Source organism: Ambystoma mexicanum, chromosome 1p, assembly GCF_040938575.1.
Source record: "Ambystoma mexicanum isolate Mex_15411 chromosome 1p, UKY_AmexF1_1, whole genome shotgun sequence".
In the NCBI taxonomy this organism is placed as follows: Eukaryota; Metazoa; Chordata; class Amphibia; order Caudata; family Ambystomatidae; genus Ambystoma; species Ambystoma mexicanum.
In genome coordinates, this window is record NC_090921.1 from 746,978,998 (window position 1) to 746,991,961 (window position 12,964).

Sequence of the window (12,964 nt, forward strand, 5' to 3'; positions counted from 1 at the left end):
CGGGGAGGGAGAGTCCTCGGTCCCCTGCTGCGCAGAGGTCCCTCGTTCATCCGGGTCTCGAGGTGAGATCTCCACCCACTCCCTAGAACTCTACCCGAGGAATGGGCACTTTGGACTATAAAGCCTCGTCGGCACAGAGACTGACTGGGAGAGTTATCTGTAAGACGCTGGTCCTGTTACCCAGGCTGCTTCTGGTTTTCTTGTATTACCTTCACGTGTGTACGAGGGGGGGAAGAGGGGTTTAGGGGGGGTTGCCTAGTTGATTGTGTTAAGCGAAATGCCAATAAAGAAATTAAAAAAAAAATAAAAGGAGTCCTGGGACTGAACAGCTGGACAATCCTGGCACAATGAAGAAAAGACCACCAAGTTGTTGACAACCTCAGAGGACCCCCAGGACATGATGGAAGCAGAGATCAGCGATGGCCACTTCGAAGAAATGGCAGAAGTTGACACTTGTGCTGGAAACAAATAAGCTGGACCTCCAAGGCCCCTCTTCATGCTGAAGAGATGAAAATGCAGGGGGACTAGGGGGAAAGCTTTTGTTTCAATAGTCAAGGGTCTGGGGAGTTGCAAGTGTGAACATGGGACAGTGACCGATGTGGTGAGTTAACTCACAAGAAAGCTGGTCAGCCCAGAGGATGGTTCCAGGACACTTCTGACAGCGTCCAAGGAAACGATCCTTCAGTAGGGGGGGTCAAGACTGATTCGTCCAACTGGTCCAGAGGTTGAAGCACCAATGAAAGCCTTCTGGAGATCAAAAAGAGCATGGCTTAACCGGGACAGTTGAAGACAATGTTGGTTGGCTGCAACAACGAGTTCTGGTCCCTCAGCGGAATGCTCCCAATTCTAGGAGCCCTGGCTCCAATGACGATCTGATGAATGGTGCCAAATTCCTCTTTTTAATCCAGGATTCGAGCAGGAGTTGCCCCCAAGCCCACCAATGGTAAGAATCTGCACCCTTCAAACTGGCAGGGGCTGACCAAGCATGGACAGCCTATGGTTACCATATCTGCCCAACACCAGGCACCTTGGATGGATGTGGACTAGGACCAGAGTCTCGCACTTCCCACACCTGGCCACAAACAGACACTGCTGCAAAATGCCCAGGAAAGCTGGAATTTTTCCCACTAAAGGGTTTACCCTATATGGCAAATCCAGGGCAAGAAGGCCAAATTACAAGATAGCCAAAGGAAAGGCGAAAATCTCATGGCACAGCCATTATAGCGTATATGGTACTTTAAAAGGCATTAAGCAATAAAATGCAAAAATACACAAGACCATGAAAGCAAACAAAAGTTAAGTAGCCACTGCCAACAATCATTTATAGACACATCATGCAAGTAAAGATAAAAAAATAAAGTTATAGGTACACACAGTATCCCTACTGCACTTCACTGTAAAATGGAGAACAGAGTTCTTCTGCACTGATTGCCATAGGGACTGATGACTGCTCCCAAAACAAATGAGCTTAGGCAAATTAATAAAAAAGACTTCACTTGCCTCCAAAAGTCAGGACAAGGACAAAACAGCAAAATGTTGGCGGGTGGGGAAGGATATGTTCCATAGAGGGAAAGTAGCAAAAAAGAATATCTTAATAACAAATGACCAAGCTTATTTCCCTATGTGAGAGAAGGTATGCCCAGATGGGGGTCCTTTACTCGCTGGGCCATAGGGAACCAAGCTGCAGCTCACTGATGTGGCCAAGCAAGGCTGAAGCATATCTGGGGTTGCTTGTGTTTCTGTGCAGAGGGGGAAGTGGCCTACCAGTTCAGGCTAGACTCCTCGCATTGGTGGCAGTACCCGACTGATTTAGATATGGCTGGTCCTCTTTTGCAATGGCACAGAAGGGCTACCAAAGGGTGGTGTGGAAGGTTGCCCAAAGCATTGACAGTGGTTAAGAGTTTGCCAAAAACATTCCAACCATCACTTTTTCATTATATTCCTGTGATTGTCACACACAGAAGAATGTTAAACTACAATCGGCCACATGTCACTTGCACACGAGGTACCAGAGCGAAAACCCCAGAGCAGCCAAATCCCAAAATATCACCTTTCATTGCATGTGGGTCTGAAGGAGTAGATCTCTGAAGGTTGTTGGTGTTACCGTTGTTTGAAAGCATCATGGTACTTGGGCTCTGGCTCAATGATGTTACAGTGTTTACTGTATTCACCAGCTTCATTCCCTCGTTGCTGTTGTCCCCCGTCATGCCGGGCCTTTTCACAGTCACAAAACTGGCAATACTGACTGTAAAGTGAATAAAAGTGTAACAAAAAATTCACTTGATTTGGTCTCAATGTGCATTTGTCCGATGGGTAATTTAGGCAAATTCAAACTGTTTACAAGGATACCAACTCCAATTACACTACAAGCTGCTGCTCTACCCTCTAAAAACAAAAAACTGTGCGGTTTTAATTGGATTTCTTTGCCACAACTGAACATTAGCCTATTGAAAGGATGTTTGGAGTCAAACTCAAATCATAATACAAGGTTCAGGAAAGGCCAGAAAGTAGGCATAATGTTCATTGACTCTCCAGGCACTTACATTATTTCAATGCTTTGGGCCTGCATATCAATAAATCTTAGAATGTGGTCAAAATAAAGTAGCTGTCTTACTATGGTCTGTTGTGTAACATGACTCTAATCTCCTTTCATTTAATCCACCTGAAGTGTTTGCACAACAAGCACATAAGCCTTACCCAATTTGGAGTTATTCTGGCTGCTATGACCAGGCTGCTGCACTGTAATTTGTCCAAGTGATGAAGGCTGTGTTGAAGGAGCAGTAGTTGATGTGCTTGGGGTGGGCCTGCTTGGCTGTGTCTGGGACTGCGGCACAGAGCTCCGGATGGTTAGGGTGGCAGGAATCACTGTTGTGAAAGTGTTAGTGTTTGGCCTAACTGGCACAGTGTTCGCTGGTCGGATCTGGGTCATCTGAGAGAACACCTGGGGGACTCCTACAGCTTGCTTCATGAACTGGGTACCTGGTGCTGAAAGAGAAAATGAAAGTTACTTGCCGTACTGACTACAGTACTCTTAGTCCTTAGTCCCTAGTCTCCTTTTCTCCATCCTTATGGGGGCATCCCCCAGTATGGGGACATTACGGGAACCTTTTGACAACGAAAAATAAAAAATAATAAAAAGAGCTTGCCCTTTAATTTTAGGATAGCGGGTGGAGGCACAGCCCCAGGTGTGGCCCGCCCTCTGGTACCTCACCATTTGTACTCCTTGGAGAGACTACTGGTGGCTGAAGACTAGGAACCCGGAAGACTTCAAGTATAAAGAGGCTGCTGCGACCACCGAAGAATGCGTCTGGGGATGGGCCAAGAGCAGTACCGGATCCTTCTCCATCTGCCTAAAACGACCATGAAGCGGCTTGTTCAGTTGTGAATTGGCACTCTGCTTCTCCCAGACCTTGAAGGCGTCTGACTGGACATCCTTTTGAAGAGGGATGCTGGACCTGCTGGCTGATTTGAGAGCCAAAACCTCAGCCAATGTCGGGTTGAGGGAGGCCGAAATAGTCTGCCAGCCCTTGAAGCTGGTCATGGAATGCTTTGGCAGAGGCTTTGAACTCTGAGTAGTCCTCAGTGTCATTCTGGTAATGAGAGGGAATATCATCCAGCCCGGCCCCTGGAGAAACTCCAAGGACTTGTGATTTGGACGGCCAGAACCGGTGGCTGACAGAGCCGGCGGGATCGGTGGAGGCATGGGAGCATGCTGTAAAGGCTTGGAGGCCAGCATCGACAAGGCCATAGAAACCAGTACTGGGGCAGCCGGGGGCTGTGTTGGGGTCCCCCGAGGGATAGGTCTGGTAGGCAGCATTTGGTGCACCACGTCCTGGATAAGGTCCTTAAGGGAAACCGGACCTTTGGGGCAATAGACTGCCTGGAAGGCTCCATCCTCCTGGGGACCTGAAGAGGGCAGCTCCACGCCCAAGAAGCAAACCGGAACCCTTCTGGAGACTAAATGACCCAGGCCTGCCTACCTCCGGTAGGGGAGGGGTGAGGAGGGGCTGATGGGCCCCCCACCCCACTCCCCTCCCCTCCTCCTCTGTGCAGCCCGCTCTGTCAGTGATCATGAGAAGGAATTACTGTGTGGGGGGATGGGGTTTATGGGAGAGATGACTAATCTGGACATGTTGTAATGCTTTGGAGACAAAGTCTGGTATTTGGAGATATCCGGGCGGCAAAGTGTTGAAAATCTCCATCCAGTGGGAAAGACAGTTCTTGAGAGAACGCAGAGCAAAGCTGCTGCATGCCACACACAAGTCCCAATGGTGGTCGGGTCCAAGGCACTCCAAGGAAAAGTGCGGTGGGTCCAAAGCTGGGAAGGAACGGTCGCGCAAGGTGCACCTGGAGAAGGCTCCCGTGACCGACATGCACCAGGGAAGGTGAGGCCCCAAAGGAAGGTAAGGTTGAAATAGAAAAATAGCACAGCGAAGCACACGAAGCTCGAAAAAAAGAGGTGCGCTAGCTGGAAGGTCCGTTACAATCAGAGCAGAAAAATGGACTGAAGTGAGACGCCAGAGGGCGGGGCCTAGTAGGAATGGCTACACCTTGGGCCGTGCACCCACGTGCTATCCTAACTTTAAAGGGGAAGTTTATATTTTTTGCTGCCAAAAGGTTCCGTTATCATTTCCACAGTGGGGGGACACCGCCATAAGGATGGAGCAGAGGGGGTGGGACGTACGAGTACCCCACTGTTAACTTCATAATAAAACAAGAATATCCCCCTCTCCTGAAACCCTTCATGCTTTTGTACGGAAGGACCAAAATTCCCCATCCCTTCTCCTGTATACTTTTACGAACTAGACTGATTATTTCAGTATTGCAGAAAACAGATCATATATAAAAACAAATGACTTCCCTACTGGTAATATTTATACTGGATGTTCCTCCCACAGTTCCCTCATCTTTGAGAGATTATATATATATATATATATAGAGAGAGAGAGAGAGAGAGAGAGAGATATATATAGAGAGGTATAGAGCTATATATATATATATGATACATTACCCACCTTAATCGTATTTCTGATGCTTGTATCTGCTTAGATACACATGCTATGCATAGGCCGTTCTAGTGGAAGCTGCGGAGTGTTACAGTTGTTTTCAAAACTCGAAAAGGGACGTTGACAGGGCGTGCCAGTAATACTATCCCTAGTGTGACGTCCACTATACTCATAGTCCTTCACGCAACGAGGTCCCTCAGATTGTTTTGTTTCTGACATGAGGTAGCATGAAGTGTATCGTGAGTACAGGTGTATCCAAGCAGATAAATATCAGAAAAGCTCATAATACATGTATGCACCTTCTCTCAGGGGAGGAAGGGTGGGCGCATGTGAATCTAAGCAGATACAAGCATCAGAAATACGATTACGGTGAGTAATGTATCCCTTCTGAGGCTTGTGGAATTTGCTTAGGTCACATGCTATGCACAGATTAGCGAGCAGTGTTAGGAGAAGGTGGTGGGTTGTGAGAAGGCGCTGCGGCAAACAGATGTTTTAGTACTGCTTGTCCCACCTGTGTATCTGCTTTGGGAATGGTTGTCAATGCAGTAGTGCTGAGTGAAAGTGTGTACTGAGCTCCATGTAGCTGCTTTGCAAATGCTGTCTTAGGGGACATTTGCGATAAAAGCCAGCGTAGCTCCTGTGCTCCTTGTGGAGTGAGCTCCTGGTGTGAACGGCAGCGTCTTGTTTGATAATGAATATCATAGTTGTATGCATCTGACTATACATCTGGAGATGGCATTCTTGGAAATGCGCTCTCCCTCTGCCTGGTGCTACAGCGACAACCACCTGGTCTGTTTTCCTTAGCGCTCTGGTCTTGTTTACATAGTCAATGACCGCCCCTCCTCACATCCAGTGTGTGGAGTTTTACCTCAGTCGAGCTAGTTGGATTCTGAGAGAAAGCCGGGTAGCTCAATGGATTGGTTCACGTGAAATTTTGAGATTAATTTAGGAGAGATACTAGGATGTGTACGTAAAACCAATTTGTCTGTATGAATAATAAAGACAGGGTCCTGCAATGACAATGCTTGTAGTTCACTAACTTCTTATGGAAGTAAAAGCCACTAAGAAGGAAGTCTTCTATGCCAGGTGGTAAGGTGTCAGGTGTTTAAGACTTGACTTATGCATAGGCTCAAACGGGGACCCCATGAGCTTAGCTAGTACAACATTGAGATCCCATCCTGGCGGTGGATTAGAAATTGGTGGGTGGAGTATCTTTACCCCCTCCATGAATGCCTTAACTACTGGGATTTTCCACCACAATACTCTATTTTGAGGTGGTATAATCTGATAAAGCCGCCAGGTGGACCTTTATGGAGTTGAATACTAACCCAGTCTCTAACAAGTGGAGCATATAATTTAGAATGTTGGATAGAGTACATTCTATGGGGTTTATTTGTTTAGACTGGCATCAGATTACAAATCTTCTCCACCTGTCGAAATAACAGTGTCCGGTGTTTGGTTTACGAGCCTCCTTGAGGATATCCATACACAGTTGAGGCAGATTAAGGTGGCTAAACTCTAGGACCTCAGAAGCCAAGCTGCCAGGTTCATTGAGTGGTTGAGGATGTACTGTTATTCCCCTGTGTTGGGTCAAAAGGTTTGACAGGAGTTTGATGGGATCGCAATTCGGCAGCTGGCGCAGATGTGGATAACATAGCTGTCTTGCCCACACAAAAGCAACTAGGATGAGCGTCATCTGTTCTCGGTGAATCTTGTTCACTACCCTGCTCATTAAGGGAGTCGGGGGAGCAAATGTCCCTGACCAGTTCATCCATAGGGCATTCCCCTTGGAGTCTGGTTGGGGGAATCTGGACGCAAAGTCTGGGCATTGCTTGTTTTCTCCTGTAGCAAACAAGTCTAGTGTGGTGTAACCCCATTGTGAGAAGATGTGGTCTACGACACTCTATTTTACTTGCCGCTCGTGTTCCTATGGTTGGGTATCTCTGCTCAGATCTGCTAGAGTGTTGACAATCTCTGGAACATGTTGGGAGGATATGGACATCCCCCGTCTGAGTGCCCATCTCCATATTTTCTGTGCCGACCTGGAAAAACTTGGAGGGTGTGCCCCCCTGTTCGTTTATATAAAACATTGCTGTGGTGCTGTCAGAATCTAAACCGACTGGTTTGTCAGCTGCACTTCGAATGCCTGAAGCGCTTTGAATACTGCTAGTAGTTCCAGCAGGTTGATGTGGTTCTGTGCTGTGATTTGAGTCCACAGGCCATGTGCTGTGTGGTGAAGGTAATGAGCCCCTCATCCGGAGAGTGATGAGTCTGTTTTAACGATCGCTTCTGCTTCCGGATTGTGGAAGGGGTTTCCCTTTAACAGGCTTTCCTTTGTCCACCAGAGTAGGTTTTTAACAAGTGTTGGCGAAACGAGCACTAGATTGTCCCACTGACCGATTGCCTGAGACCACTGTTTCGCCAACCACTCCTGCATGGGGCACAGGCGTACGTGCGGGACCAGGTATATGCACAATGCCATCATGCCCAGTAAACGCATTGCTTTGCGTATGCTTATCTGTCAACCGGCTTGATATTGTGGTATTTGCTGAAGCATGTTTTCCACTCTAAGGATAGAAAGGCCAAGCCTGTTTTTGTGCTTAAGACAGCTCCTAGGAACTTTTTTGTTGCGTTTGATACAAGACTTGACTTTTTCTCGTTTATTGAGAAGCCCACTTGGAGGAGAAGATTGATGGTTCTTTGCATGTTTTGTTTGTAAAGATTGGGCGACTACCCGGTGATCAGCCAGTTGTCCAGGTAGGGTACAGTGGGATTGCCTCCCTGTGGAGCGGCACTGCCACCACCGCTAGTACCTTTGCGAATACCCTTGGAGCGGATGCTATGCCGAAGGGTAGCACCATGAATTTGTAGTGCTGGTTTGCCATCTTGAAACGCAAGAGCCTTCTGTGTGCTGCTAACATTGAAATTTGAAAATAGGCATCTTTCATACCCTGTGTTGCCATGTAATCTCGCTTTATCCCCCCTGCTTTAGCAGGGGGATTACCTCCTGTAGTGTTGTCATGCAGAATTTTTGTGGCTTTACATAAGTGTTTGCAGGGCATAAGTCTAACACTGGGCGCATAGACAGATCTTTCTTTGGCACAAGAAATTAGGTTGAATAAATACCCTTGTTAACTCGTTGGATGGTACAGTCTATGACGTTCTTGAGAAGCAGCGCATTGACCTCTTCAAGAAGGTTGATATGTTCTTCCTTAGTTGTCTTTCTCTGGCGCGGGGGATGATTTGATGGTCTTTGGATGAGCACCACACAAAAACCTTCCGCTACTGTCGATTGCACCCACTTGTCAGTGGTTATTCCCTCCCATGCGTGGTTGAAGAATGAAATACACCCCCCTACTGGGGAGGCATGGGAGGGGACCTGTAGCGGATTGTCATTGTTTAGGAGGTGCTCCTCCACCTCTGGATGTGGAGGATCATCCCCAGCCACGTGATCTGCACTGGCCTCTCTGATAGCCCTGCGAGGCTTGACCCTGGTTGGTATTCCATGAGGAATTTTGACCCTGTCCGTAACAGGAGCCTCGTTGTGAGAAAGGGGCGAAAATGGGTTCCCCCCCTCTGGCCTGGTGTTTTATTTGTCAACTGACCCAGAAACTTCAAGGTGTTGTATTTCGCCTTGGCGGACTTTAAGACATTCTCCATCGCTTTACCGAAAAGGACTAAAGATTCAACTGGCATGTTAAGAAACGTAGCCTGGTGTCTCAAGCTTATAGCCAGATTGGCGTAGCCAAGCGTGGCAATTGATTATAGTGCCCTCAGCAATACTCCTGCCGTCTTTATCTCCTGCATCGAGATTCTTTTTTAAGGATGCAGCTGGAAGTTGCCTTGCCGTCAGCCGCCACCAGGGCTAGTTGTGATTTAAATGGTTTGTGAACTGAAGCTATTAAGGCAGTTATTTCATCCCATTTGTGGCAATTATAACTTGCCAACAGTGTACAGTTGTTTGCGATTCTGGTCTGAAAAGCTGATGAGGTCGAAACCTTCCTTCCAATAGACCTCTTGTTCCCCTTGTCTGGGGATGCCTCAGAAGAGGTTAGTGGTGTCCCTGCCCTCTTACGGGTCACGAGTGAAGCAGGCTTAAGCTGGCCTCTGATATACAGTGGGTCAGAAGGCGCAGGCGGAAGAGTTTCTCCACACGCGGGTTAACCGCCCGAATCTGGTTAGGTGTCCCCAGTGAAGGTTGGATTCTCCTCTGGACAGATTTTGAAATTGCAATGAATTGGGTGGCAGCCTTCTTATCCCCCAAAATATCCTCCACAAAGTCTTGCTGAGTTTCTTGTGTTTGGATACCAAAGTGCTCAGCTGCTTTGATTAATAGGTCGTTATTGAGGGGCTGATTATCCACTGGTGAATCAGGCACTGGGGAGTCCTGTTGAATTGGTGATGCCAGAGTGTACACCTCTGCCTCTTCATCCTCATCATAATGATGAGCAGAGTGCTGATATTCCTCATTATCCCCTTCAGTGTCTGTATGAACATCATATAGGTCAGCTAGTACTGGTTGGACTGGTACCGATTCGTATTCTGTACGAGACATTTTTGCTGCGGGCTGGGAGCTTGAAGCTGGGTACTGAGAACTGGAAGCTTCGATAGTAGGAGTAACCTGAAAGTTTTGGTAAGCCTGAGTTTTTTTTTCCAAAGAAATTGGCCATAACGGTCATTCTTGTCATTACCCCATCTATAGCCTCTGCAGTCCATTGGGCTGAATTGGGGATGCCCCAGAATACTGAGGAGTAGGGACTTGTCCGGAGGGTGTAGGAGAGGATAGGCCCTTGTTCTGTAAGACAAAGAACCCTCCTCTAGTGGGACAGAGAGAGGTTCCCTAATAGGGGTAGATTTGTCTTTCTGAGCCTTATCCCTATGATTAGGACTCTTGGAGGAGTATTTCTTGGAGTGTTTAGTCTTTAAAGGCTCTCTGGGACTTTTATTTTGACTAAATGGGATAAACCAGTGTTTTTTGACTGTACTGCCGATTGACGTATGAGGTCGACTTTCAGAAGTGGGATGGACCTACACCTCGTCAGCCGACTTGCAGCATTCGGTAGATGGCGTTTTAGGGACAGCGTCTTTTGATTTCCGGGGGCTGTCTTGGGGCACTCGGGACCTCTAGTGCCCAGGGGACAGGGATTCTGTAGACCTCCCCCTTGACGCCGTACTTGGGCTTTTTGTCAATGGCGCCGACTCATTGCCCCGGGATGTGTTTAGTGGCAGGGGTAGTGGAAGTGCTTTTGCCGCCGGGAGTCGTCCCCGTAACAGAGCCGCCGACCTGTCTCTTGGGGTTGGGGGCCTGCACTTGGGAACTTGACTTTTCCCCCCCGTCACCCTCACCGTCCGAAAAGGCAGCGACGCTGCCCGCACTGGAAGCTCCCTCCACGTCAATGGTGGCCTGCATTGCGTGATGGACCCAGCACTTGGTTTTTCGGTCTAAGAGTCTTGGGCTTGAAGAGCTTGCAAGTTCGACAATGCCCCTCAGCGTGGTCGTGGTTTAGACACAAGTTACACATTCTGGGTTTGTCTAGCCACTGGAATTTCTTATTGCATGTGGGGAAGAATTTGAAAGGTGTTCTATCCATGTCTGGGAAGGGCAGCCAGGCGAGGAAGGGAGTGGGTGGGGAAATGCAGTCTACAATGACCACCCCCCAATCTCCCTACTGTAAGGGCTAAGGCCCGGTGGGGAATTCCAAGGCCAAAAAGGTCTGTCGAATATTGTATTTGTCTGACGACTGTCTTTTCCACTGCGTTGATAAACTTGTCGAAGTCGGAAGGAAAAGGACAGAGTCAAGTATTTTTAATTTGTCATAAGCAAATGGTGTATGCCGAAATTGAACTCTGCGACAAGTGTCCGCTCACAATGGTGGAAAAATAAACGATCTGAGGGACCTTGACACGTGAAGGACCATGGGTACAGTGGACTTCACACTAGGGATAGTATTACTGGCATGCCCTGTCAACGCCCCTTTTCGAGTTTCGAAAACAACAGCTAATATTCTGCATCTGCTTAAATTCACATGCTTTGCATAGGCCGACATCTAGTGGAAATTGCAAAGCATTACACATGAAGTTTTTGAAGTTCAAAAAGGGACGTCGACAGCGCGTGACTAATACTATCCCTAGTGTAATTTACCCTGTACCCATGAGCCTGCACGCATTGAGGTCCCACAGATTATTTGTTTCTGACAAGAGGGAGTGTAAGTTGTAAGCGTGAAGTGTAAGTAGAGACCATGAGGTGTGAAAGATCTATGGATTCCCCCCCGCCCCATGCACCTTCTACTCCAAGAGGTGAGGAAGGGCAGCCGCATTTGAAACCAAGCAGATACAAGCATCAGAAATAAGATTACAGTGAGTAATGTATCCCTTGTGAGGCTTGTGGATCTGCTTAGAATCACATGCTTTGCATAGATTAGCTAGTAGTATTAGCAGAAGGAGGAGGGTTATTAGAAGGTAGCACTGCAAAAAGATGTTTCAGCACCGCTTATCCCACCTGTGAATCACCCCTAGAATGTGTGTCCAGGCAGTATTGTTGGGTGAAGGTGTGTACTGAACTCCAAGTGTCAGCCTTGCAAATGGCATCCAGAGGCACATTTGCTATGGAGATTAAATTTGCCCCGATGCTTCGAGTTGAGTGTGCTATGGGCTTAAAGGGCAATGTTCTCTTTGCAAGAGAGTAGAGTACAGTTGACAATCCATTTAGAAAATCGCTGATTTAGAGATAGGGTTCCCTTCTCTTCGAACACCTACAGATCCAACGAAACAATCTGTCTTTCTGATCTATTTTGTCTTTTGAAGGTAGAACATGACAGTTCAGAGTACATCCAGTGTATGTAGACTTTCCTATGCTGCGTTTGTTGAGTGTTGGAAAAACACAGGAAGCTCTATACTCTGACATGGAATTTTGAAATGAGGGTGTGTGCATAGCACCACCTTGTCCTTGTGTAGAACTACAAAGGGGTCTTGTGCTGTCAGGGCTTGTAGTTCACTAACCCTTCTGATCGAAGTAACGGCTATTAAGAAGGCCGTCTTGTATGTAAGGTGTTCAAGACTGGCTTTGTGCATAGGCTCAAAGGGTGCACCCCATGAGCCTTGCGAGTATGACATTGAGGTCCCTACCGGGAGTAAAATTAGGGATGTGAGGGTACAGTTTTTTGACGCCCTCCATGAAAACTTAATTATGGTCACCTGACAACAACATTTTATTTTGAGACGAAGTATAAGCGTAGAGAGCAGATAGGTGTACTTTGGGTGAGTTAAAGACTAATCCTATGTCAAGTAAATAGAGCAGCTAGTTGACTATATTAGTGGGTGAACAGTCGGTTGGATTGAGAGACCGTGCTCTGCACCAGAACAGTCTTCCCATTTGCTAAAATAGCAGTGCCTTGTGTTAGGCGTGCGCGCCTCCTTTAGTTTCTCCATGCAAATGAAGCCTAGATTAAGGTGACCAAATTCTGTGACCTCAGGTACCATGCTGCTAAATTCAGCTTCTGAGGGCATGGGTGTAGGGTTGTTCCCGGATACTGGGTCAACAGGTTGTCCATGCAGTGTAGTTTTATGGGAGGAAACAGGGACATCATTTGTAGGTGTGAGAACCAGGGCTGGCAGGCCCACATTGGAGCCATTAGGATCAGTGTTACTTTTTCCCGGTGTAGCTTGTGGACTATCCTGTTTAGCAGAGGTGTTGAAGCGGGGCTGGGAGGATCATTTCCCTTGGATCCTTTCTGGGGAAACCTGGGTGCGTAATTGTGGCATTGCGCATTTTACAGTGTTGCGAAAAGGTCCATCTCTCTGAACCCCCGGTTTGAGAAGATGATGTTTAGCATGCCTATGCTAAGTTGCCATTTGTGCTCCGAGGGTAGCATTGGACTCCTGCTTAGTACATCTGCCCGAGATTGGCCTTGACCGTGTGGTGTGGAAAGGCTTGCCCCTTAGCACATTGGGCCTCATTA

General features: G+C 47.6%; 1 protein-coding gene across 6 annotated transcripts in view; it reads right to left on the minus strand.

The window, feature by feature from the left end:
* The window catches only part of POGZ (pogo transposable element derived with ZNF domain), a 1,205,269-nt gene that overhangs the window by 594,370 nt on the left and 597,935 nt on the right, over positions 1 to 12,964 (minus strand). For all 6 annotated transcript variants that reach the window (XM_069650424.1, XM_069650460.1, XM_069650451.1 and 3 more), the window contains exons 6-7: positions 2,698 to 2,985; positions 2,051 to 2,245 (exon numbers count right to left, since the gene is read on the minus strand). In XM_069650424.1, the coding sequence (XP_069506525.1) occupies positions 2,051 to 2,245; positions 2,698 to 2,985 (483 nt within the window). The remainder of the gene's footprint in view (positions 1 to 2,050; positions 2,246 to 2,697; positions 2,986 to 12,964) is intronic.